The 22,464-nt window shown below is 55.0% G+C and overlaps 1 protein-coding gene across 1 annotated transcript in view; it reads left to right on the forward strand.

Annotated features, from left to right (window-relative positions):
* The first annotated feature begins 315 nt into the window (after nt 1-315).
* Nucleotides 316-22,464, forward strand: part of TRMT44 (tRNA methyltransferase 44 homolog) — a 30,084-nt gene continuing 7,935 nt past the window's right edge. The window contains exons 1-9 of the mRNA XM_042985034.1: nt 316-904; nt 1,701-1,815; nt 8,905-9,124; nt 10,609-10,677; nt 11,487-11,594; nt 13,281-13,352; nt 17,339-17,445; nt 18,519-18,702; nt 20,603-21,011. Of these exons, the coding sequence (XP_042840968.1) occupies nt 316-904; nt 1,701-1,815; nt 8,905-9,124; nt 10,609-10,677; nt 11,487-11,594; nt 13,281-13,352; nt 17,339-17,445; nt 18,519-18,702; nt 20,603-21,011 (1,873 nt within the window). The remainder of the gene's footprint in view (nt 905-1,700; nt 1,816-8,904; nt 9,125-10,608; nt 10,678-11,486; nt 11,595-13,280; nt 13,353-17,338; nt 17,446-18,518; nt 18,703-20,602; nt 21,012-22,464) is intronic.

The following is a 22,464-nucleotide window of genomic DNA, read 5'->3' on the forward strand; positions in this document are numbered from 1 at the left end:
AAAGTCCCAACAAGAGGGACGAAAGCCCACAGAGGACAAGGGCTATCTGGGGCTTCTGGTAACGGCACAGACTCTGCAGGCTCTGCTGGAGATGTGGGTCCCCCTCGGCGGGCCCGGGTCCTCCCGGGGGGACACGCGGGCGACACTGGAGGACCGGCCGTCCCCAGCAGGCCCAGGACAGGAACCCTGCAAGAGGCGCGTGGCCGCGCGCTAGCCCCTGCGCGCTCCCGGCGCCCCGCCCCGTGACGTCACAGGCGGCGCCGCCGGGTGCGTCATCGCGGCGCGCCGCCGCCGGGAGCTCGGCGCGGTTGGACTATGGCCGAGGTGGGCCGGGTGGCGGTGCGCGACCCTGGGGAGCTGCTCCCGGGGGGCTTCTGGGAGGCGGTGGCCGTGTGGCTGGAGAAGCCGCAGGTGGCCAACAAGCGGCTGTGTGGCGTCCGCCTGGAGGCCCGGCGGAGGGCCGCCCTGCCCCGGGTGTCGCCCCGCGGCCGCAGGCCCAACGCGGGCCCCGAGCTGGAGGAGCCGGGAGCGGCCGGACGGGGTCCGCGCCCCCCCGAGGGGGGCCCGGGTCGCGGGCCCGAGGAGTCCCGGCACCGGCGCCAGCAAGGCGAGGGCCCCGGGGAAGCAGCCGCGGCGCCCCTGCTCGTAGAGGGCCCCGGGCAGCCCGACAAGGCAGGAGCCGGGGAGGGCGATTTCTCCGCCTGGGATCTGGATTCTCTGTGGGACGATTTCTCCCGAAGCCTCGCCGGCGGCAGCCACGAGTTGCTGGCCTTCCTCACCGGGGCCCGTGCGGGATCGCAGCCAGAGGCGCCGAGCGAGCTCGACGTGGTTCTCAGAACCGTCATCCCGAAAACAAGCCCGCTTTGCCCGCTTGCTGCTCCGAGGAGAGAAGTTGTCGTGCAAGGTAGGAGTGTTTCCGGTAGCGAGAGGTGCCCGAGGTCAAGGCGGACGCCAGTTAAAGCGGCAAGGACAGCTACAGATTTTAATTACACATATATTATTGCAGTAGGGAGAGGTGTCGGGCCTGAACTGAGCTCCACCTGCATTTGTGCAGAGTTGACCTGCGTTTGAAAGGGAGAGGGAGGGAGTAGGGAGGTGGTGGGGGGCTCCGCAGAGTGAGAGAAGTGACAGTTAAGGAAAGACAGAGGTTTGGGGTGAGTCCGTGCCCCTGAGGCCTTCAGATGTGGACGTCAGCGTTACCAGATCGGCTTCGCTGCAGGGGAGAGGCAGGGCTCCTCTACAAGGAGGGCCGGGTTTTTTGTTTTTTTAAGTTTATTTTTGAGAGAGAGAGCACAACAGGGGGAGGGGGAGAGAGAGAGGGAGGCACAGAATCCGAAGCAGGCTCCAGGCTCCGAGCTGTCAGCACAGAGCCCGACGCGGGGCTCGAACTCACGGATTGTGAGATCATCACCTGAGCTGAAGTCGGAGGCTCAACCGACTGAGCCCCCCCCCCCAGGCGCCCCAGGACTGCCGGCTTTAGGACTGCTTTCTCCCTTGTGCGCCCGGCACCGTGCAGGCTCGGGATGCAGCAGTGGATGGGACATATGAGCATGTCTGACCTCCTGGGCGCTATGGTAAATAGAGCGAGGAAGAGCCATGGGAGAGCAGAAGCCTGCTGATTTATTACTGTTTTTCTTGACGCTTCTGCTAAAATGCTGACAAACTGTTTCATTGATTATCCCTGTGTCCCGCTCCCCCAGATGTCCTCAACGGAACTGTAACATTTTTACCTTTGGAGGAAGATGACAAAGGGAACGTAAAGGTTGACACAAACAACGTGTATCAAATCTGGCTCAGTGGGAGCAAAGAAGAATGGTAAGAACTGAGCAGTGGCTTCCTCCTCTGGCACTTTGTTTCCAGGCGGGTGTTTGAGCAGCTGCAAGATGGGGCAGCCCCGGTGTGAGAACCTTCCTGGGAGACTTTGTTCCTCGTTGGCCCCTGTGTGGGGGTGGGGCGGTCACCGCCCGGCCTGAGTCTGAGTTCTTCGCGTTCCGCGAAGCCTTGAGAACTAGTAGCAACCGGTTTTAGCGTCCAAGTCAAAGAATTGCAAATCCTTTCATTTTATTTCTTGCAACTTGGCAACTTGAGTGAGTGTAAGCTTCCTTTTTTCCTTCCTGCTGAGGCTCCCCCATGGTTTGGATGGAGTGGGTACCCAGTGGTGCTTCTCACACAAGTGGTACTTGAGCAGGACCCCCTAGTTCCGTGTGGCATTTGGGCCTGTCCAGCAAGCGTGAGATCTGGTTGACTTCTGTTTGGTGTTTTTTTAAATGACCGAGTCAGAGGGAGGGTAAATTCACTTACCGCTCTGCTGCTGATGTTTTCCTGAGAGCCACATCTGGAGGGTACAGATACTTTCCAGAACAGCCTTGAGGATTGTGTCTGTTTCATCAGACGGGGCTTTGCACATGGCTTTGTAGAAAGGAGAGGAGTACAGTGGGAAGCCTGGTTTTGCAGTCAGAAAGGTCAGAAAGGGCTGGGTTTCCCCATTAGCAGTGTGGCCTTGGGTATGTCGCCTCTGTGGCTCCCAGTTTTCCCGTCTGTGAAATGGATTTAATAATTCTTGAACCTCTGAGGAGGGGCCTAGGCTTCCTGGGGACCTGTTGCAGGCAGAGAAGCTTGCTGGGAATTCTTAGGGCCTGGGTGAAGCCTCTTTGTTTTTGTTTTTTGTTTTTATATTAAATATAATTTATTAAATTGGTTTCCATACAACACCCAGTGCTCATCCCAACAGGTGGCCTCCTCAATGCCCATCACCCACTTTCCCCTCTCCCCCACCCCCCATCATCCCTCAGTTTGTTCTCAGTATTTAGGAGTCTCTTACGGTTTGCCTCCCTCCCTCTCTAACTTTTTGTTCCCCCCTTCCCCTCCTCCATGGTCTTCTCTTAAGTTTTTCAAGATCCACATATGAGTGAAAACATACGGTATCTTTCTCTGCCTGACTTATTTCACTCAGCATAATACTCTCCAGTTCCATCCACGTTGCTGCAAATGGCACGATTTCATTCTTTCTCATTGCCAAGTAGTATTCCATTGTATACATAAACCACATCTTCTTTATCCATTTGTCAGCTGATGGACATTTAGGCTCTTTCCATAATTTGGCTATTGTTGAAAGTGCTGCTATAAACATTGGGGTACAGGTTCCCCTGTGCATCAGCACTCCTGTATCCCTTGGGTAAATTCCTAGCAGTGCTATTGCTGGGTCATAGGGTAGGTCTATTTTTAATTTTTCATTTTCATTTGTTTCCATATATTTTTTAACTTCTTCTCTAATTACCTGGTTGACCCATTCATTCTTTTGTAGGGTGTTCTTTAACCTCCATGCTTTTGGAGTTTCCCAGACTTTTTCCTGTGGTTGATTTCAAGCTTCATAGCATTGTGGTCCGAAAGTATGCATGGTATGATCTCAATTCTTGTATACTTATGAAGGGCTGTTTTGTGACTCAGTATGTGATCTATCTTGGAGAAGGTTCCATGTGCACTCGAGAAGAAAGTATATTCTGTTGCTTTGGGATGCAGAGTTCTAAATACATCTGATCCAATATATCATTCAGGGCCCTTGTTTCTTTATCGACCATGTGTCTAGATGATCTATCCATTGTTGTAAGTGGGGTATTAAAGTCCCCTACAATTGGGGCGCCTGGGTGGCTCAGTCGGTTAAGCGGCCGACTTCGGCTCAGGTCATGATCTCGCGGTCCGTGAGTCTGAGCTCCGTGTCGGGCTCTGTGCTGACAGCTCAGAGCCTGGAGCTTGTTTCAGATTCTGTGTCTCCCTCTCTCTGACCCTCCCCCATTCATGCTCTGTCTCTCTCTGTCTCAAAAATAAAAAATAAACGTTAAAAAAAAAAAATTAAAGTCTCCTGCAATTACCACATTCTTATCAATAAGGTTGCTTATGTTTGTGATTAATTGTTTTATGTATTTGGGGGCTCCCATATCTGGCGCATAGACATTTATAATTGTTAGCTCTTCCTGATGGATAGACCCTGTAATAATTATATAATGCCCTTCTTCATCTCTTGTTACAGTCTTTAATTTTTTTTTTTTAATGGCTATTTATTTTTGAGACAGAGAGAGACACAGCATGAGCAGGGAAGGGGCAGAGAGAGAGAGGGAGACACAGAATGTGAAGCAGGCTCCAGGCTCTGAGCTGTCAGCACTAGAGCCCGACGCGGGGCTCGAACTCATGAACGGTGAGACCATGACCTGAGCCGAAGTCAGACGCTTAACCGACTGAGCCACCCAGGCGCCCCTCTTGTTACAGTCTTTAAAGTCTAGTTTGTCTGATATAAGTATGGCTTCTCCACCTTTCTTTTCACTTCCAGTAGCATGATAGATAGTTCTCCACCCCCTCACTTTCAATCTGAAGGTGTCCTCAGGTCTAAAATGAGTCTCTTGTAGACGGCAAATAGATGGGTCTTTTTTAAAAAATCCATTTTGATACCCTATGTCTTTTGATTGGAGCATTTAGTGCATTTACATTGAGTTATTATAGAAAGATACGGGTTTAGAGTCATTGTGATGTCTGTAGGTTTCCTGCTTGTAGTGATGTCTCTGGTCCTTTGTGGTCCTTGCAACATTTCACTCACAGAATCCCCTTAGGATCTCTTGTAGGGCTGGTTTAGTGGCGATGAATTCCTTCAGTTTTTGTTTGTTTGGGAAGACCTTTCTCTCTCCTTCTTTTCTGAATGACAGACTTGCTGGATAAAGGATTCTCGGCTGCATATTTTTTCTGTTCATCACATTGAAGATTTTCTGCCATTCCTTTCTGGCCTGCCAAGTTTCAGTAGACAGGTCTGCCACTAGTCTCATCGGTCTCCCTTTGTAAGTTAGAGCGTGTTTATCCCTAGCTGCTTTCAGAATTTTCTCCTTATCCTTGTATTTTGCCAGTTTCACTATGACATGTCGTGCGAAGATCAATTCAAGTTACCTCTGAAGGGAGTTCTCTGTGCCTCTTGGATTTCAATGCCTTTTTCCTTCCCCAGATCAGGGAAGTTCTCAGCTATGATTTGTTCAAGTCCACCTTCAGCCCCTTTTTCTCTCTCTTCTTCTGGAATTCCTATGATAATGGATGTTGTTCCATTTGATTGAATCACTTAGTTCTCTAATTCTCCCCCTCGTAATCCTGGATTTTTTAATCTTTTTCTCGGCTTCCTCTTTTTCCATAGTTTTATCTTCTAATTCCCCTATTCTACCCTCTGTCTCTTCAGTCCACGCTGTGGCTGCCTCCATTCTATTTTGCACCTCATTTATGGCATTTTTTAATCCATCGGGAGTATTTTTTAGGCCCTCGATCTCTGTAGCAATAGATTCCCTGCTGTCCTCTATGCTTTTTTCAAGCCCAGCAATTAATTTTATGATTATTATTCTAAAGTCTTGTTCAGTTATATTGCTTAAATCTGTTTTGATCAATTCGTTAGCTATCACTTCTTCCTGGAGTTTCTCTTGAGGAGAATTCTTCCGTTTCATCGTTTCGGCTACTTTTCTGTCCCTTTTGCCTTTTAAAAGCTTGTTGTGTGCTCTGCCTGTGCCGGCACTGCTGTATGAAAGGAGGGTCCCACGCCGTCCAGGGCCTGGCCCTTCAGGAGGTGTCTCTTCGGAGATTGTTACTTGCTCTCTGTTGTTGTGACCTTGGTTATTTTATTTCCTACTCATAGTGATGGTTTGGACCCTCCACCAGGTGTGCTTTGATTTGTTCCTTGGAGTAGCCCTGGAAAGGAGAACAGACAGACAGGAGACGAAAACACGCACACACACACACACAACAAACAAGTAAACAAAAACAAAAAACAAACTAAAAACGATCCAAAAGCAGAAAACCAGAAGCACCGACCACAAGTAAAGAACAGGGTGGAGGTGCTGACGGAAGAGAACAGACAGAGAGAAGTGACAGGAGTGGGGGGGGGGGGGGGGATAAACATTGACCAGGCAGAGAGGCTAAAAGGCTTAGTCCAGAGACAGAGAGAGAGAGGAAAATAAGGAAGGAGGCGGGGAAAAAGAAAGGAAGATACGGTTACCCAGGCAGAGAAACTATACGGCTTGATTATTCCAGAGAGAGAGAAAGGAGCGTAAAGAAGGAGGTGTGGAACGTGTCAAGAGAATGCGTTAAATTTGTCTGTTTAGACAGACCAATAACCAGAGTAACCAGCCTGGGGGAGGGAAGAGACGAGGAGGAGAAATGGGGGGGTGGGCAAGAATATAGCTCCAAATCCAGAAGTGACCTAGAGTTAATCCAGGCAACGCTGCATCGCTGGGCTGGGGGAACCGTCCGCAGGGTCTGTCCAGCTCCGGGAGATACGCGGTCACCCAGTGCGGAGGGGCGTGGTTTGGTGTAGGCTGGTCCCGCCTTCACCGTGGGCCCCAGGACTGATCCCTGAGGCCCCGCCGTGGTGGTGGTTGTGGGGTGGGGGGGGACGGCGATCCCCCAGTCTCTTCTCCGCGGACCCGGTAGACCCCGTTTGAGTCGTCCTCACTGTGCCACGGGCACAGATGGGGCGGTCCTTCTCGCTCCGCCAACTCCCCTGACCCTGCGCTTGGCTAGGATTCAGAGTCCCGCTCCGTGTGCTCTGGTGCTGGGGAAGCGCCTCTCCATGCCGCCTGATACGTGGTCCCGGCTGGCCGTGTCTGTGCCCCCGCGCTTCAGGGAGGACCGCCTTCTACTGCGGACCTCGCTACCAGCCTCCCCACCGAACCCCGGGGGCGGCGGACGCGGGCGGGCTTTGTCTTTTCCCACAGCGCTCCAGGGAGGGGGCCGCTTTCTCCTACTGCGGACCGCGCCCCTGACCGACCCCGAACCCCGCCGGCTCCCCTCCTCCCCAGGTGCGTGAACAGGGAGCCGGCCCCAGTCCGATGAAAGCCCCGCGGTTAGAGATGGGACCCCTCTGAGTCCCGGCCCGAGGTTTCTCTCTTGTCCAGATACAGCCCTACGCTTCCCCCGCCGTTCTGTCTCTTCCCTTTGTCCCTCGGAAGAAGGGGATCCCTCCCCTCCGTGCCTACACGGCCCGTTTTATCTCCCCAGTTCACAGTCACCCACTTAGGGTTTCTCAAGTTTCCCCATTTTCTTCCCGGTAGTTTCAGTCTCTTTTCCTGCCAGACTCTTAGGGTTCAAAGTCCTTTGGCTTCAGCACTTCTTTGAGAGACACAGGAAGTGTGGATCCCCTTACTTCTCCGCCACATCAGCCCCCCTCCTCAAGGACCACGGGTGAAGCCTCTTTGAATTTTCTAGAGACTGCCCGAGGGACCTGGCCCCAGGCCCTTGCCTCAGCGAGCGCAGGCGCCTTGGGGAAAGCCACGTCTCCCGTGGCGGTCGCCTGGGGTGCTGATGGCAGAGCTGTTAGGTGAGCACTGAAGGCTCCTGCTCGGGTCTGTTGTGAGGGTGCCCAGCGGGGCCCGGCCCTGGCAGTGCCCCGTGCAGGTGATGCGTCGTGGTCACGTTCTGGGCTGACGTCCTGAGGACTCGGACTCGGCTGCCCGCTCCCCATCTTTCCGGGTTGGCATTTCCTGTCCTTGCCCCACCGGGCAGCCGTCCCTCACATCCCTTTGGGCACTGGGACCAGATACCGAGCATCAGTTAAATGGGAGTTGGTGGGGCCGCCGCACGTGCTCCCCACCGGCACCTTCCGTCGCGGCAGTGTTGGCGCGTGCCCGCCGCGTGCTCAGCACTGGGTAGAGCGGTGAGCGGGTCTCGCGGGGCGACACATCTACACGCTCTGCCACCAGGTAGTGCTGAGTGCCGTGAAGTACCATAAAACAGGTGAAGTGGGTCTCTGCCTTCCCTAACGAGGGGACATGGGAACGGTGTCGTATCCGGTCCACACAGGGTGCGTGGGGAATGCCTCCGAGGAGGGGACGTCGCACGTGAGGCCTGAGCGGATGAGGGAGTGGCCGTGGGGACTCTGGGGACACCCAGGGAAAGAGCACGAGGCCCAGGGAAGAGCAGGGAAGGGCCTGGCAAGGTGTGCGGGCCCCAGCGGGAGAGCTTCCAAGGTGAAGGGAGTGGAAAAGGGGTGCAGCCCGAGTCCTGCCCAGGCTCTCGCCGCATTGTGACCTCGTGGGGGTGCATCTGTTGTGGAGAATCGGGGCCTGTTACTTAGGAATGACTTGTGTCCCTCCGACGCACACGCTGGCAAAAAGCCCGCAGGTCCCTGCTCCCTCTGGGGCAGCTGGCCGCTTGCCCTTGTCCCCTCGCGCCCTCCCCAGCCCTGCCCCTCTCATCCGGCTGCCTGTGCTTCTGCTTACCCTCAGGGGCCCCTTCTCTCTGCCTGACCAGCTCCGTGCTGCCCTCCCCTTTATTGTGCCGCCAGCGTTGGGCCCTCAGAGGGGTATTGTGAGCTTCTGCTCGTGTGTTCCCGCATACGGTGAGGGCCTGCTGTGCGGCCTGTGTGCCGTGGGTCCCCGCACCCGGAGCTGCGGGCTGGCCTGGGCCCCGAGAAACGCGGAGACGGTGAACCTGTGAGCTGCCCGGGGCTGTGCCTGTGCTTAGCTTTGCGACTGAGCACTCAGCTCTTCGGCCAGTGAGTTTTAGCGACCGGTGTGCTCGCATTTGAGTTGCCCTTGTGAAAATGTGGAAGATGAGAATGGGAGGAGAATCCTTGGATGTTGGGAAGCTGGCTAGTCAGTGTGTGAGGCAGACGGTAAGAGGGGCTTTGTTATTGGTCGTCGATCCTTGTGATGGGATTCATGGGATGGGCAAAGGCATCTTTAACCTTCGTGGCAGGAGAAGTCTTCCTGCTTTTAAAACGTGCGTTTTTCTCCATTGGGTGAAAGTTCTGCAACTCGTTCCAGATTTTTGGGTTTCAGGTCCAATAGTTGTGTTAACATGCCCTCTATTCTTGGGGTAAACGGTTAACGTACAAATAGGACTTGAAACCAGCCCTGCTTATTCGTGTTTCTCTTATTTTTAAAGGTTCATATCTATTTTAATTTTCTGTCCAGAAAGATGGCATTCAGACGGAACTGTTTACCCCAAACCCGCCTGGCTGGGGGAAGAGCTGCTGGCCAGGCTGGCCAGGTGGTCTGTGGGGAGCAAGAAAAGTGGGTTTAAAAGCACCCTGTCCCTCATTTCCATCATCGAATACAGCAAGACTTACCAGGCGCTTAAGGAGAAGCATAAAGACATGGTCAAGGTAACTCTGGGGAAAACGTTTGTGACTCCCTTGTTCCGATGGGTGGCAGTGACCAGACAACAGGTCAGGCGGGTCAAGTCGTTTCTCCCGTAGACCTTCCAGTTTATCCCGACGCGGACATCACGGCGGAACATCCCCACTTACGGGCCCCCACTGCGGGCGGGCTGTACTTCGACATTTGCATGGATGCGAACCGCAAAAATACTGACAGATGTGTTACGGAGAGGGATCTTTTCTTTTGCGCTTTGCGAATTTTTTTCCAAGCGAATAAAAGGGAATATTTAATTGAAACTACTTCAAGATTAGTTACTAAACTGCCACATTTCCTTAGGACGTACTTAAGGATGTTTAAGGAGAATACATAAAAACTTAAAGCACGAAAGCGTATATTTTCCGAAAGGAGATACATTTCAGATCACGTCTATCACTGCATATTGAAGACATAAAAAGAAGGTAGCAGCAGACGTCCGTGTTCACACCCAGAGGAAGAAATAAAGCGTCACTAATGGGGCTGAGCTTCTCTTGTGCCCTTGCCAGGGTCCGGCCCTGTTCCTGGAAGGAACCACGACCTGTCCTTTCCACGTGTGGTTTTTTCTCAGTTACCTGTGGTCGTGTAACAGTGCCCCAAGGGTCACAGGCTGGAGGCAGTGGCCCTTCATTAGGGCACCTGTGGCCGACCTAAGCTGGGGACCCTCCTCTTCCAGATGCTGGTCTGTGAGGCCTTCATTATCTTACTAACTGTTCGGTTCTTTCAAGAAAGGACCTTCTGTTATTCCAGCCTTTGAAATTGTCCTGAGTCACACAGACTGCCCTGCCTAACCCCCCATGCCTAGAAACAGAATCCAGAACAGGACAGAATGTGTAACCTTGTCGTTGGTGTTTCCTCTTCTGCCAGATGTCCTCTGCACGTTGCTAGTTTCGACGATGGGGTGTCACGCTTGTGCAGCTGGTGTTGCACAGCTTTGAGAGCACCTGACCGTTGTCGTGTGTGGCGGCTGAGGTTTTCCCCTCAGGCTTTGTCCCTGCTTTACAGATAGGGAGATGGGGACCAGCTGACAGCCAGTCACCAACAGACTAGAGGGCTAGAGCTCTGACCTCCTGACCCTTTCGCTCTCCTCGCCCGGCGCCTTGCTCATTTTCCTCATCTACATAAACGTCAGGGAAGGCGTGGCCGAGAGCTCTCCCCTGATGTCCTGTGGTCTCATCTGAATGTCTTACGTGTGTTGTCCTTGTTGGAAAATCCTGCCTTGGACGGCATTGCCCTTGACGGGTCCTGCGATGCATCCAGGGTACCAGTTTTATGTGTCTTGATGCGGATCTCTTACTGCAGCAGAGTGATCCTAAGTGTCTGCTTTGCAATGAGCTTATTTTTTTAAGTTTTACAGCCTGATGAGTTTGACTTGTGCCTTATGGGGATACTTAAGTATAGCAAGATGGCTAGGTGCTGGGAGAACAATTTACGTATGCTCTTGCCGATTTCTCAGGTGTGGCCTGAAGTTACTGATCCTGAAAAGTTTGTGTATGAAGATGTGGCTATTGCTGCCTACCTGCTGGTAAGGACCGCTGTCGTCATCTAAGCTCCTGTGGGGCGGGGCAAGGTCGCCACTGGCAGAAGCTGTCAGCGGGGAACAGCACGTACCGAAGGGAACAGCACGTGTCGAATTCCCTACCTTGGGGCGTGTCTGGTTCTGCTTGCCAGGTTGGTAACAGGTGCAGCGGTCGGATTTTGCGTGAGTGTGGAACGAGTCTGAGTCGTGGGAAGCCGAGCTGTGGGGACTCCAGCTTAGCAGGTGCCTGCTTGATTCACCGTCGCCGTGGACACGCTGGGTGGCCCTCGCTGCTGGCGGGGCCCATGTGATAGGCACTTGCCTTCCAGTCCTGAATCTTCCCTTAGCTAGCTCACCGGCTCCAAAATGTGCCCTCTGACTTGATGGTCTTGATTTTAGTCTAGATAATTTCCAGTTTCCTTTCCTCTGTGATTCTCATCGCCCGTTTAGAAACGGCATATCTTGCTTTGATCATCAAAGTAGATAGTCTTGAAGAACATAGAGAAAGCATGAGGACACCAACAAACAATAATCTGTAAAGCTCTTGCCCAGAGATGACCACTTTCCTGTGGACTCTTGATGGAAGAAGAAAGCTTCGATGCCCCCACAGCATCAGGCAAGAGCAGGGGCCGACACCCCTTCCGCTCCCTCCACTCACCTGTCCGACACGCGCACAGAAGCCCAGGGCCACAGACGAGGCCTCTCTCCCTGTTTTGGAAGCGTGATTTGTAATCCCACGTGGGGTTTGTGTCTGAATGACTCTTGGAAGAAGTGAATCAGGAACTGATTCTCTTTTTTTTTTTTTTTTTAATTAGATTCTGTGGGAAGAAGAGAGAGCTGAGCTGGGCCTGACAGCCAAGCAGTCCTTTGTTGACCTAGGCTGCGGAAATGGTCTCCTGGTTCACATCCTGAGCGCTGAGGGGGTAAAGTGCACTTCCCTGGCCGTTTTGGCTCCTTTTCTAAAGTGTCTTCCGGTCCAGCACAAGGGCCCTTGAGCTCTTTCTCTGCCGGTACGAGCCGCATCCAGAGTCCGCCTGGCTGTCAGACTCGTGACTGAGGAGAGCCGGCGGCCCTCGCGCCACGTAGAACAGGGCTCGCGGGCGCGCTTGTAGAACGACAGAGCCCGCAGCACGGCGGTTTCTGCCGTCAGGTGCCTCTTCGGGACACTGGAAGGCAGTGGAAGGGAGTCAAGGCAGTGGAAGGGAGTGGAAGGCAAGGTGGGTTCTGCCCTCCAGAAGCTTGAGTCCAGCTCGGAGGACAGTTTTTACGCTGTGATGGAACACTGCCATACCGAGTCTTGCACCATTTTCTGGGCCCGTGAAGTAAAGGCAGGAAGTGCTTAGAGCAGCCCCCGCCTCCGGGAGCGGTTGCGCGTAAGTGCGAGCCACGACCCGCCCAGGCTGGTGCTTCCAGCTGGCGTCAGCCTTCCTGTGGAGTCGCCTTAGCTTGGCAGCTTCACACTTCGTCACGGGGACCACGGCTGATTTGTTTTTTTTTTTTAATGTTTATTTTTGAGAGAGAGACAGAAAGTGTGAGTGGGGCAGGGGCAGAGAGAGGGTGACGCAGAATCCGAAGCGGGCTCCAGGCTCTGAGCCGTCCGCACAGAGCCCGACGCGGGGCTCGAACCTAAACTGTGAGATCATGACCTGAGCCCAAGTCGGACGCTCAACCGACTGAGCCCCCCAGGCGCCCCGCCCCGTGAGCTGATTGAGCTGATTTCTTCTGAGGGTAGCATTGTTTCCTGTCTCAGACATGTTCTGTCCACAACTGTAGGAACTTAAAACGGGGCTGTTACAACGTACTTTTAATTGCCCTATAAAAAAAACAAGGTCGTGGCACCTGGGTGGCTATGTCGGTTAAGCGTCCGACTCTTAATTTGACTCTTAATATTGTCTCGGGTCGTGATCTCACGGTTCGTGGGTTCGAACCCCATGTTGGGCTCTGTGCTGACATCTCGGAGCCTGCTTGGGATTCTCCCTCCCCTCCCCTCCCTCTTTCTCTCCCTCTGTCTCTGCCTCTCCCCCTCTTGTACGTGCTCGCTCTCTCAAAATAAACAAAAATTAACAAAAATAGAAAACTGAGTTCATAATTCTAACAGCTGTGCCCAAGTTGTCTGTGGGATGTCGGCACATCAGGTGGTGACTGCAGGCTGGTGGGTGAGGAGGACGGGGTTCCTTGTGCATCCCCTTTTCCGCCTGACTTGGAAATAAGCACGGTGGCCCTGGAGAGCTGGCGGGCGCGGGCACGGCGTGCCTGGTAAGGAGCAGCTGAGGAGGATGAGCCTTGCCTGCCGGCAGGCTGGAGGGGCAGACGTGCTGGGGTCTGCACTTAACTCTGGGGCCCTGGCCCTGGACGTGTGCCCGCTCCTTGACTGCATTTCCCCTTCGTGAAGACTCCCGGTGACCCTTAACGGGGGACAGGTTCTTAACCTGTGCCTTGGAGGGGCACGGGTGTCTGTTGAATTGCCGAGAAACCGCGGGCGCCTTAACCGTGGAGGTTAAGGGTCTCTTGTGCTTCACGCTGGTGGCAGTACCTGCAGAGTCTGATTTGTTCTCGCCAATTTGTAATAATGCGCTGCCGTTAACCTTTGATTTCTGAAATCATTTCAGCACCCAGGCAGAGGGATCGATGTCCGAAGAAGAAAGATCTGGGACGTGTATGGACCGCAGACTTGCTTAGAGGTACTGGCTTTGTTCACTTGCTTGAGCCCAGCAGGTTGTCCCCCGGTGACCCTTGTTTTGCCGAGTGTCCAGGGGCCTGGTGCGTGTTACCCAGTCCTCACACGGGGCCGGGTGTCCATCCCCTGTTGTCCCCGCCGCCCGCAGGGCAGGACACACGCATATCTGTTTGTCCCACCTCCTGTTCTCGACCGTGTTTTTGGATGACAAGTTACATTATGTAAATCTTTGTGCAGAAATCTTAGGTAATAAACCTTAATCCACGTAAGATAAATCTGTCATAGGCTGAACTTTAAAACTTTTTTTTTTTTTTAAACACTTATTTATTTTTGAGACAGAGACAGAGCATGAACAGGGGAAGGTCAGAGAGGGAGGGAGACACAGAATCCGAAACAGGCTCCAGGCTCTGAGCTGTCGGCACAGAGCCCGATGCGGGGCTTGAACTCACAGACCATGAGATCATGGCCTGAGCCGAAGTCGGATGCCCAACCGACTGAGCCACCCAGGTGCCCCTAAAATGTTTTTAATGATACTGTCATGATGGTTTTCAGAAAGGTTTTCTTTCAGACACTTTCATTTCAGGAAGAATTTCACATGCCGTAAGATACGCATTCAGGAAGACAGAAAAAACTAGAGATTTGCATATTTACCAAATATTTGGGTGCTGTCTTCCTGCCAGGCACTCTCAGGTGTTGATGCACATGCTGCCTTCACGGGGGTGGGGGGCGTCCCCATGTACAGCGTGGGTACGGGGCGCCAGCTGTGACATGTGGAGCAGGGTTGAAGACCTGAGCAGGGAGGGCGAGGGCGCCACTGCGGGGCAGGTCCTGCTGTGTGCGTGGTGGCCCCAGGAGGGCCGCCCTGCAGGAGGGCTGGTGGTGAGAAGTCTGGGGAGAGAAGGTCAAATGCAGCCAGCTGGGGGGCCGCGGACAGGGGCGGCACATCTGCTCTGAGCCCATGCCTGTGGGGCCAGGGTGAACCCAGGTCACTCCCGCCTTGCTCTGGAGTAGCTCCCTCGCCCTGCTACCAATCAGAATGTGTCCCAAGGGGGAAAGTGACCGGCCCCCTCAGCACTCCCACGTCAGGTGCGGGGTCAGGTGCAGATGGTGTCGGCGTCTGGTCGAGGCCTCCGAGCTGGCCGGCCGGCGGGGTGCTCGGCGGTGGGGTCCACGCCCTTCGCTCCTCCCCGCCGCCCAGCTCTGCTCAGCTGCCCCGGTTGCCTCAAGGCCTTCGTCCTGGACTTAAATGCAGGGCGGGACGGGACACGGGTTCTCCTCCCCAGAGGGCAGAGCGCCGACAGGACTCTTCATGTGTTGATTTCCGGGAGAAGAGCCTGGCGCCCCAGAGCTCACGGCCTCGGCAGGTACTCTCTCAGCCCTCCCGCGGCCCCGCTGCCCTCGTGAGGCAGGGCTCAGCTCTGTCGTTCCATCTGCAAATAGGAAATAAAACTGACAGCATTTCTGTATTTTTCTCTCCGCCTCACTTTTAAAGTTGAGAATAATATTGAAAAAAATACTGCAAAAAATAAAAAGGATTCGCCTCCGGAGGGAGGTTCATTGCAGGCTTCGCTCATGTTTTCCTTGTATGTTTGTGTTTTGCTTTGTAATGTAAGAATTTGCACTTGCTTAGACATTCATACATCAAAATAGGTTAAAACGTTGAGAGAAACCTCAGGTTTGAAGAAAGTTGAGGAGCCGGGCGACGGACTTGGGGGGACTCTGCAGACGTGCAGACAGGTGCACACAGACCATGTGTCACCTGGTCAGTCAGGCTCTGGGTTTAGTGCGAGGCTGATGAGCAGAGCCACACGAGTTACGTGGTTGCTTTCAGAATTCCCTGTGTCCCTGTGTTCTGTGAAAACGCAGAATAATTTCTTTGGGTAAGAAGCTCAAACAGCAGTTGAACAGGCCCTCTGTTTAGTCGTGACCCTAGGACAGAGCTGGCTGGCATGAGGTGCCCCTTGGAGAACGGGGAGAAGGTTCTAGTTCTTTATTTGAGGTTCCCCAGCACCCCGACTTATCTGTGGAGGGGGAAACTGCCCCAGCCCACTCATTCCAGGCCTGCTCAGAAGGTTCTGGGTTCTAATCTCATGTGGATCTTATTACACCTGGACCTTCAGTCGTGGTGTTGAGTCCTGCCTGTTCTCATGTGCAGCGTGAGGGTGGATGCTGACCACGTTTCTGTTACACCTGCTGCAGGGGAACAGCCAGAAATGAGCATGCTTTTGTTGGCAAGTATGAGTGTTTGTATATACGTCCTGGTGTGTGAGTCTTTGCCACGAACAGGGACAGTCCGTACAATGGCTGAGCATGAGTTTACAGCTTCTTCCAAAAACCCTATTTGATTGTAAGCAAGAGGCTGTTAAGAAAAAAAACACTAGTTTAAAAAAGTTTTTTTAATGTTCATTTATTTTTGAGAGAGAGAGAGAGACAGGGCATGAGCGGAGGAGGGGCAGAAAGAGAGAGGGAGACACGGAATCGGAAGCAGGCTCCAGGCTCCGAGCTGTCAGCACAGAGCCCGACGCGGGGCTCAAACCCATGGACCGTGAGATCATGACCTGGGCCGAAGTCGGACGCTCAACCGACTGAGCCACCCAGGCGCCCCCAAAACACCTGTTTTAAATAACATGTTGCACGGATCACAAAACGTCTTAATTGTGTTACGATGCTGTGTAGGAAGGGGAACTGCTACAATTTGCTGTGTTCAAGATGTTGATGAAACAGGCCTCGTCGTCTGACGTGCCGCTGGCCGGTGGCTGTAACCGTGATGATGGCAGTCGTGAACTGTAAACCACGTGTTTGTTAACGCAGGCCGTTTAAACAGAAATACACGAATTTTAATATGTGTGTAAATAGAAGCACGGATGCTTAATTTAAGAACCAGAAAGATTGTAGAGTTCAAATTCTACTTTTGTATACGTCACGTCTGCAAAAGTCGCGTGGTTCTGTTGTCGTAAGGAACGGCCTTGGCCGGGAGTGTTGTCCTGACGTCTTCCCGCTTTGTTCTGGCCGGGGGGGTAGTGGGTGTGCCTCCTTCCCTCGGGGGGTCGTTCTTCAGTTTTAAAACAACGAGGATTTTGAGTGGTCGCGTGTATCTTTTTTGTCTTCAGCTCTTACCGACAGGACAGACCTGCCGTTGGGCCCTGACTTGAATCATGGGTGATGGTCTGCTGCTTAGCAGAAAGAACAGGGTGTTTATGTCAAGTTCCTAAGTCACAAAATGAAGCTGTTTTCAGCCTAATTAGAGAGGTTATCAGAACGGTTAACACGCCTCCTCAGTGGGATTTTACTTGGCCTCTGGGTGTTTATAAAAGATAATCACATGATAGCAGCCTATTTGTTGTTTCTACGTAAACCCTAGCAGTTCTTCTGGCCTCACCCTCACTTTTCACGGGTCTGGAGGTTGTGGGACGCGTTGTGGTTCTCAGCAAATCGACTTCAGGCCAGCTTGCTTCCACTCTCTTGCCCCCGTATTCTGCCCACGTGGAGACAGTTCCTGTGTCCCCTCTCCTGTAGCTCCAGTGTATGTTCATGTAGAGAAGCAGTTTTTTTTTTAAGTTTGCTTATTTATTTTGAAAGAGAACAGAGGAGGGGCAGAAGGACAGAGAGAATCCCCAGCAGGCCCTGCGCTGTCAGCGCAGAGCCCGGCTCGAGGCCGTGTATCACGAACCTTGAGATCATGACCTGGGCTGAGATCAAGAGTCGGACGCCTAACCGACTGAGCCACCCAGGTGCCCTGAGAAGCACGTTGTTAAGGATCCAAAAGATTAGCAATCAGCATTTTTAGTTTCTCTAGTGATGATGCTGTAAGTTGCTGTATTTCATGCCCCCTGGGCAGACGCGGGCCCGGTGCTCAGGGGAACGCCTGTACCCACGGGGCCCCGAGGGGCTGAGGTCACCCCAAGCAAGCTGCGGTTCCTCGGGGCCTTTGCCTCAGTAGCTCCGTGCTGCTCTACTAAACGGTGGTCTTATCTTGCGTTTTTCTTTTAGGAAGGTGCAATCACACCCAGTGATGACACCCTTTTCCCTGACGTTGACTGGGTAATTGGTAACCATTCCGATGAACTGACACCGTGGATACCTGTGATCGCGGCCAGGTGAGTAAGTGTCCCGCACAGCAGGGCGGGTGGCGGGAGGGATTTTGTTGCCTAAACCTCGCTGTCCGGAAGTAGCCACTTGGGGCTGTGGAGCACTGGAGACGGAGCTCGTTCGGACTGTGGGGATGAGAACGTGCCGAACGTGCTGGTTTAGGGTTAGATTCTGACTGCTTCTTAAAAAAATTTTGTAAACGTTTATTTTTGAGAGAGAGACAGAGAGCGCGTGAGCCAGGGAGGGTCAGAGGGAGAGGGGGAGACACAGAATCCAAGGCCGGCTCCAGGCTCTGAGCTGGCAGCACAGAGCCCCACGTGGGGCTCGAACCCAGGAACTGTGAGATCATGACCCGAGCCGAAATTGGACAACCGACTGAGCCACCCGGGCGCCCCATCTAACTGCTTTATTTCACTGTTTGAGATATGGCTAGAAAACATCAAAGTACATCTGAATAGTGCTGACGAAAGCTGACCATTTCTGCAGTATTTCTGTCCAGGGAGACAGGTCATGTTTTGGAAGTTATTTTCTGATAACGGGAGTGAGTGTCTCCAGAGGGAAAATCTGCCAACACAGAGACGCCTCACAGCAGTACTGATGTTCACAGAGGGGGGCTGCGCCCGTGGCCGTGCCCCTGGGTCAGCGGGGACCTTGGGAACACGCAGCTTACGGTGGCGGCCCGGGTATTTTGTTGCCGTGGCTCCTGATCCAGGCGTCTCGTGAACTGTTTCAGCTCTCGAGGAGCCACGCAGCTCACGGAGCAAGTCTTAACGTAATCTTTCTCGTGCCCACCTCTGAGATCTCGCTCCCAGCCGACATCCCAAAACCCTTTGGGAAGTTTTACGTTTCAAGTCAGTGAGAACAACCTAGTGGAACGTGCTTTGTACAGGCAGTTAGGCTCCTGGTTCGTAGGAGGGATAGACCACGCCACGTCGTCTCTGGGAGCAGAGTGAGGGACAGCTCGGGTTCGGGCTCTGCTCCGGAACAGCCAGGGGGCAGCGGATGCTTCTCTTTCACCCTGGTGCACGATGGCCACGTGGCTCTGTGCTGAGTGTTTTTGTTTCTGGGATTGTTTTCGAAGGTCTCATTACAGCTGCCGTTTCTTTGTCCTTCCCTGCTGCTTCTTTGACTTCGTGGGGAAATACGCCCGGAGGCAGAGCAGAAAGACTCAGTACCGAGAGTACCTCGATTTCGTGACCGAGGTGGGGCTGGCCTGCGGGTTCCACGTCCAGGAGGACTGCCTGCGCATTCCCTCCACCAAAAGGGTGCGTCCTGACCGCTTGGGGCGTCCTCGGTGGCCTCGGTGCGGCATTGGCCTCTGCGGGGAGGGTCCGGGGCCGTGTCGCAGAGCCACAGGGGACCCCGTGATGTTTGAAAGCCTGTGCCGATTCCGGCATCTCGGACGCTGGTGGGGGTCAGAGGGCTCGCTCCGTCCCCGCGACCCCCGCTTTGAAGGCCTTCTGGCACTGCCTTCCCCAGGCCCGTAGCAGCGCTGCAGGGAGCCCTCACCGAACCCTCATTTCCTTCCCAGAAACCTGAGTGGCCCTAGGGGACCTTCCCAGAGTGGGCGTCAGCTGGACTCGTGTGGAACGTCCTAAGCTAGTTTGTCCGAGGCTGCTCACCACCTCCGGGGTCCTCGGGTTTCCCAGTCACGGGCCAAACCTGAAGTTTGGTTCCAGGTTCAGAGCGGTTCAGCGTCTCGTTCCGCGCTTCAGTAATTCCGACGTACCTGCGATGCGATTTGCCCAGGCAGGCGCCGCCCCTGCCACAGTCTGTGACCGAAGCACACGTGCCCCCTGTGACCCTGCCAGCGGGCCAGCCCCCTGGAGAAGTCGAGGGAGGTGCCACCGTCAGCGCGTGTTCGTGTCGGTAGCTTCCTCTTACCAGACTCTGTGGCGGTCAGGCTTCTTACCATCAGCAAAGCACAAACCCGTCAGATCCAAATCGTGAGTTTGATCGCTCGATGTGGCACAAGGGATCCAGGACAGGTTTAGGTGAACTCTCGGCCCTGGCACCGCCTGGGCGTGAACTCCGGGGCACACTGCACACTGCATCCGTGCCCTCGTCTGTCCGGGGGGGAGGGGGGCCCCTCCTGGGCTCATCTCACAGACTAGATAGAACGGTGCCTTCGTCGAAGGGCTCCGTGGTGGCCGAGAGGGGCCCACGATGGCCGCAGGTACGTCATTGCTGCCGATGCTGCCACTGCTCACGTCACCGTGAGAGCGTTCTTGGGGACCCTGCTTCAGAGCCACGATGTCCTTCTCCTAAATGCCCTCTGCCTGGGCAAACCGCCCTGCCGAGGCTGGGATCGATTCTGCCAACTGCTCGAATTCGGGTCACGCGGGTGGGTGTTTGCACTGGTCTTTCCAGTACTCGTTGCTGGAGACCACGCACCAGTCCTCAATCTCTCTGAGCCTCAGCTTTCTCGTCACCCTGTGGCTCTGGGGGCAAACACAAGGGCAGATGTCCACAGGTGGCAGCTCTTTGGTGAGGACTGGTCCTGCCCGGCACGTCCGGGAACGAGCCCCGGATCACGCCTCGCCTCTGGCAGGTGGCAGAGCCGGAGAGCGGTCAGGGGCGGCTCTCGTGTAATTAGATTCGCTGTCTTTCGTTGCCCCTAAGCTGGCCGTGTAGTTCGTGGCCAGGAGGAAGTCCAGAGATGCCGTGCTCAGGGCAGCGTCCTTGCCCGGGGGCTCCAGTGCGCGGGCAGCCGTCATCATCCTGTGTGGACACGCAGGAAGGACAGTGCACGGCACGGACGTCCGTGCCGTGCCAAGTGCTGCCTCCCCTCTGGCAAGGTTGATAGAGGGACGTCCCGTTTTGAGAGCTCTGGGTGCCGTCCGTGTCTGCACCCGAGGGAGGGGGCGCCGGATGAAGGCTCCCACGAGCGATGTGTTCAGAACAGGCACGGCTGTGAGCTCGGTGCGCGTGGACTTGTACGCGCCTCGTAGGTCTCTGAGTGTCCGAGCCGCGAGACTCTTTGTGGGCTTTGGCTCTTGGTTTATTTGGGACACTGGTATTGGTATTGGCTTTTAAAGTAGGCATTTCTTTCACAATAAGCGTCTAAAATTTGAACGTAATCTGTACCACAGGACGACAGACGCGAATGGAAAACGTGACTTGCCGCGGGATCCTGGTAAAACACTCTGCTTTTTTCACATGCAGGTTTGTCTCATTGGGAAACGCAGAACATACCCCCCCACCGGAGAAGCCCCCATGGAGGAGCAGAGAACCCGGTACATTAATAGCAGGCGGGGCCGCCCCGTGAGCCCGCCTGGCCGGGAGCCTCCCCGTCCTCCTCCCCGGGCCGCTGTGGCACATGCGGGTCGCCCCCACGGGCGCCAGGCCCTGGACGCCGGGGCCGCCAAGGAGGGGGCAGAGGCCCGGGCCGCCGGACTCTGGCTGTCTGGATTTCGCCCTAGAGAAAAAGCCGAGCGCGTGAGGAATTGCGCTGCCCTCCCTCGAGACTTTGTTGACCAGGTGGTTTTGCAAGTGGGACACCTGCTGTTGGATGCAGAGCGGCCGTGCGCAGCAAGTGCTCCGGGCGGGAGCTTGAAGGCCTGGAACCGAGGAGGTAGGCCCCCGGGACCCTGCCGCGTGCCTGCCGGGTTTCGGGCGGTGGCGCGGCCCTCCTTTGGGACCAACTTGGAATCCTGTGGTTGTTTGTGATTACGTATATTTTGAAGAGATATCGATAATAGGCCACCTACACACTTGTTTAGAATTTTTTCTTACAGTTCCTTTTAACATAAGGGAGTCCGCTCCCTCAGAGGAAGGCGCTGAGAGCAGAGTGGTAGTGTTTGGACCCATGATTAACCTTTACGGAAGTGTCCAGGCTTCTGGGTGTAGAGCCACTCATTTTCCCTCTATGGAAATTATTTAAACCAGAAGCAGGTTTCCGAATGCCAGAAAAGCGTGCTGTCCTCTTGAATATAAGGTACCGTTTTGGAGATGTTGTGGTTTGTTACTGTAGTTCTCTTTGAAATCCCCCAAATGGAAAAAACCAGACATGATAAAAGGGAGAAAATGACATCTGATTGTTCTCGAGTGGCGTTCAAGAGAAGGAGCAAAGCGTGGGTTTTGAGGATTTTTGTAAAGTTGTGACCGGGACGCTGGCGGTCGGCACCAGAGGGCGCTGTGGAGCTGGCTGGGTCCGGCGGCGCCTGAGACTTGCCTGTGAGGTTTTGGGGTCATTGGAGGAACTGGAGGAGCCCTCCCTCAGCCCGCCAGGGGGGCTGCTGCCTGGCTGGCCCCGTGGGTGGGGGGCCAGGGAGGAGGCGGCGAGCCCGGGCTCCCTCGCCCGTGACGTCCTGCCTGGTGTCTTCGCCGTCCCGGCCTCCCTGGCCGTTGTGACCTTGCCACGCGGCAGCGCCCCGGAGCGCCTCCTCTGCTCTGTGGGTCGCCCCACCCTGGTGGCGTCTGATCAGAAGAGCCTCTCGAGGGATGAGGTGGCCGTCCTGGCCAGAACCCCCCACCCCACCCCACCCCACCCCACTCCCCACTCCAGCTGCTGACCGTCCGTGAACCTGCACAAGCCCTGAGGGGCCGTGGGCCGTTGTGTGGGTTGGCACCTCACTTCCCGGTGCGCCCTGCTGAGGCGGGGGCAAGCTGGGCGGGGGGGCGGGTGCTTCTGGCCAGGCCTCGAAGGGCAGGGAGCCACAGCAGGGGGGCAGGGGCCACAGAGACCCTCGGGCAAATTTCCCCTAACCCTAACCCTAACCCTAACCCTGGCCTTCGCACCCCAGGATAGTCCTGTCCTCTGCTGGGTCCTCTGGGCTTGATTGAGCTCAGGAGGCGCTGGCCTGTGCCGGGGACGGACCCTCGCCGTGAGCACCCCGGCTCTGTCCCGGGCTCCGGGCTGGACGGCAGGCGGCTCTGGTCGTCGGGCCTCGGCTCACGGGCCTGCCCGCCTGTCGGAAACACCGGCAGGGCTGGTGTGCACCCCCCCCCCCCCCCCCGCCGCCCCTTGGGTCTCCGTGGTCTGGGGCTGGCCTGAGGTGGTCCCTCCGCCCCTGTGCCTGCCCCGT

This window comes from Panthera tigris, chromosome B1 (assembly GCF_018350195.1).
Source record: "Panthera tigris isolate Pti1 chromosome B1, P.tigris_Pti1_mat1.1, whole genome shotgun sequence".
NCBI classification, from domain to species: Eukaryota; Metazoa; Chordata; class Mammalia; order Carnivora; family Felidae; genus Panthera; species Panthera tigris.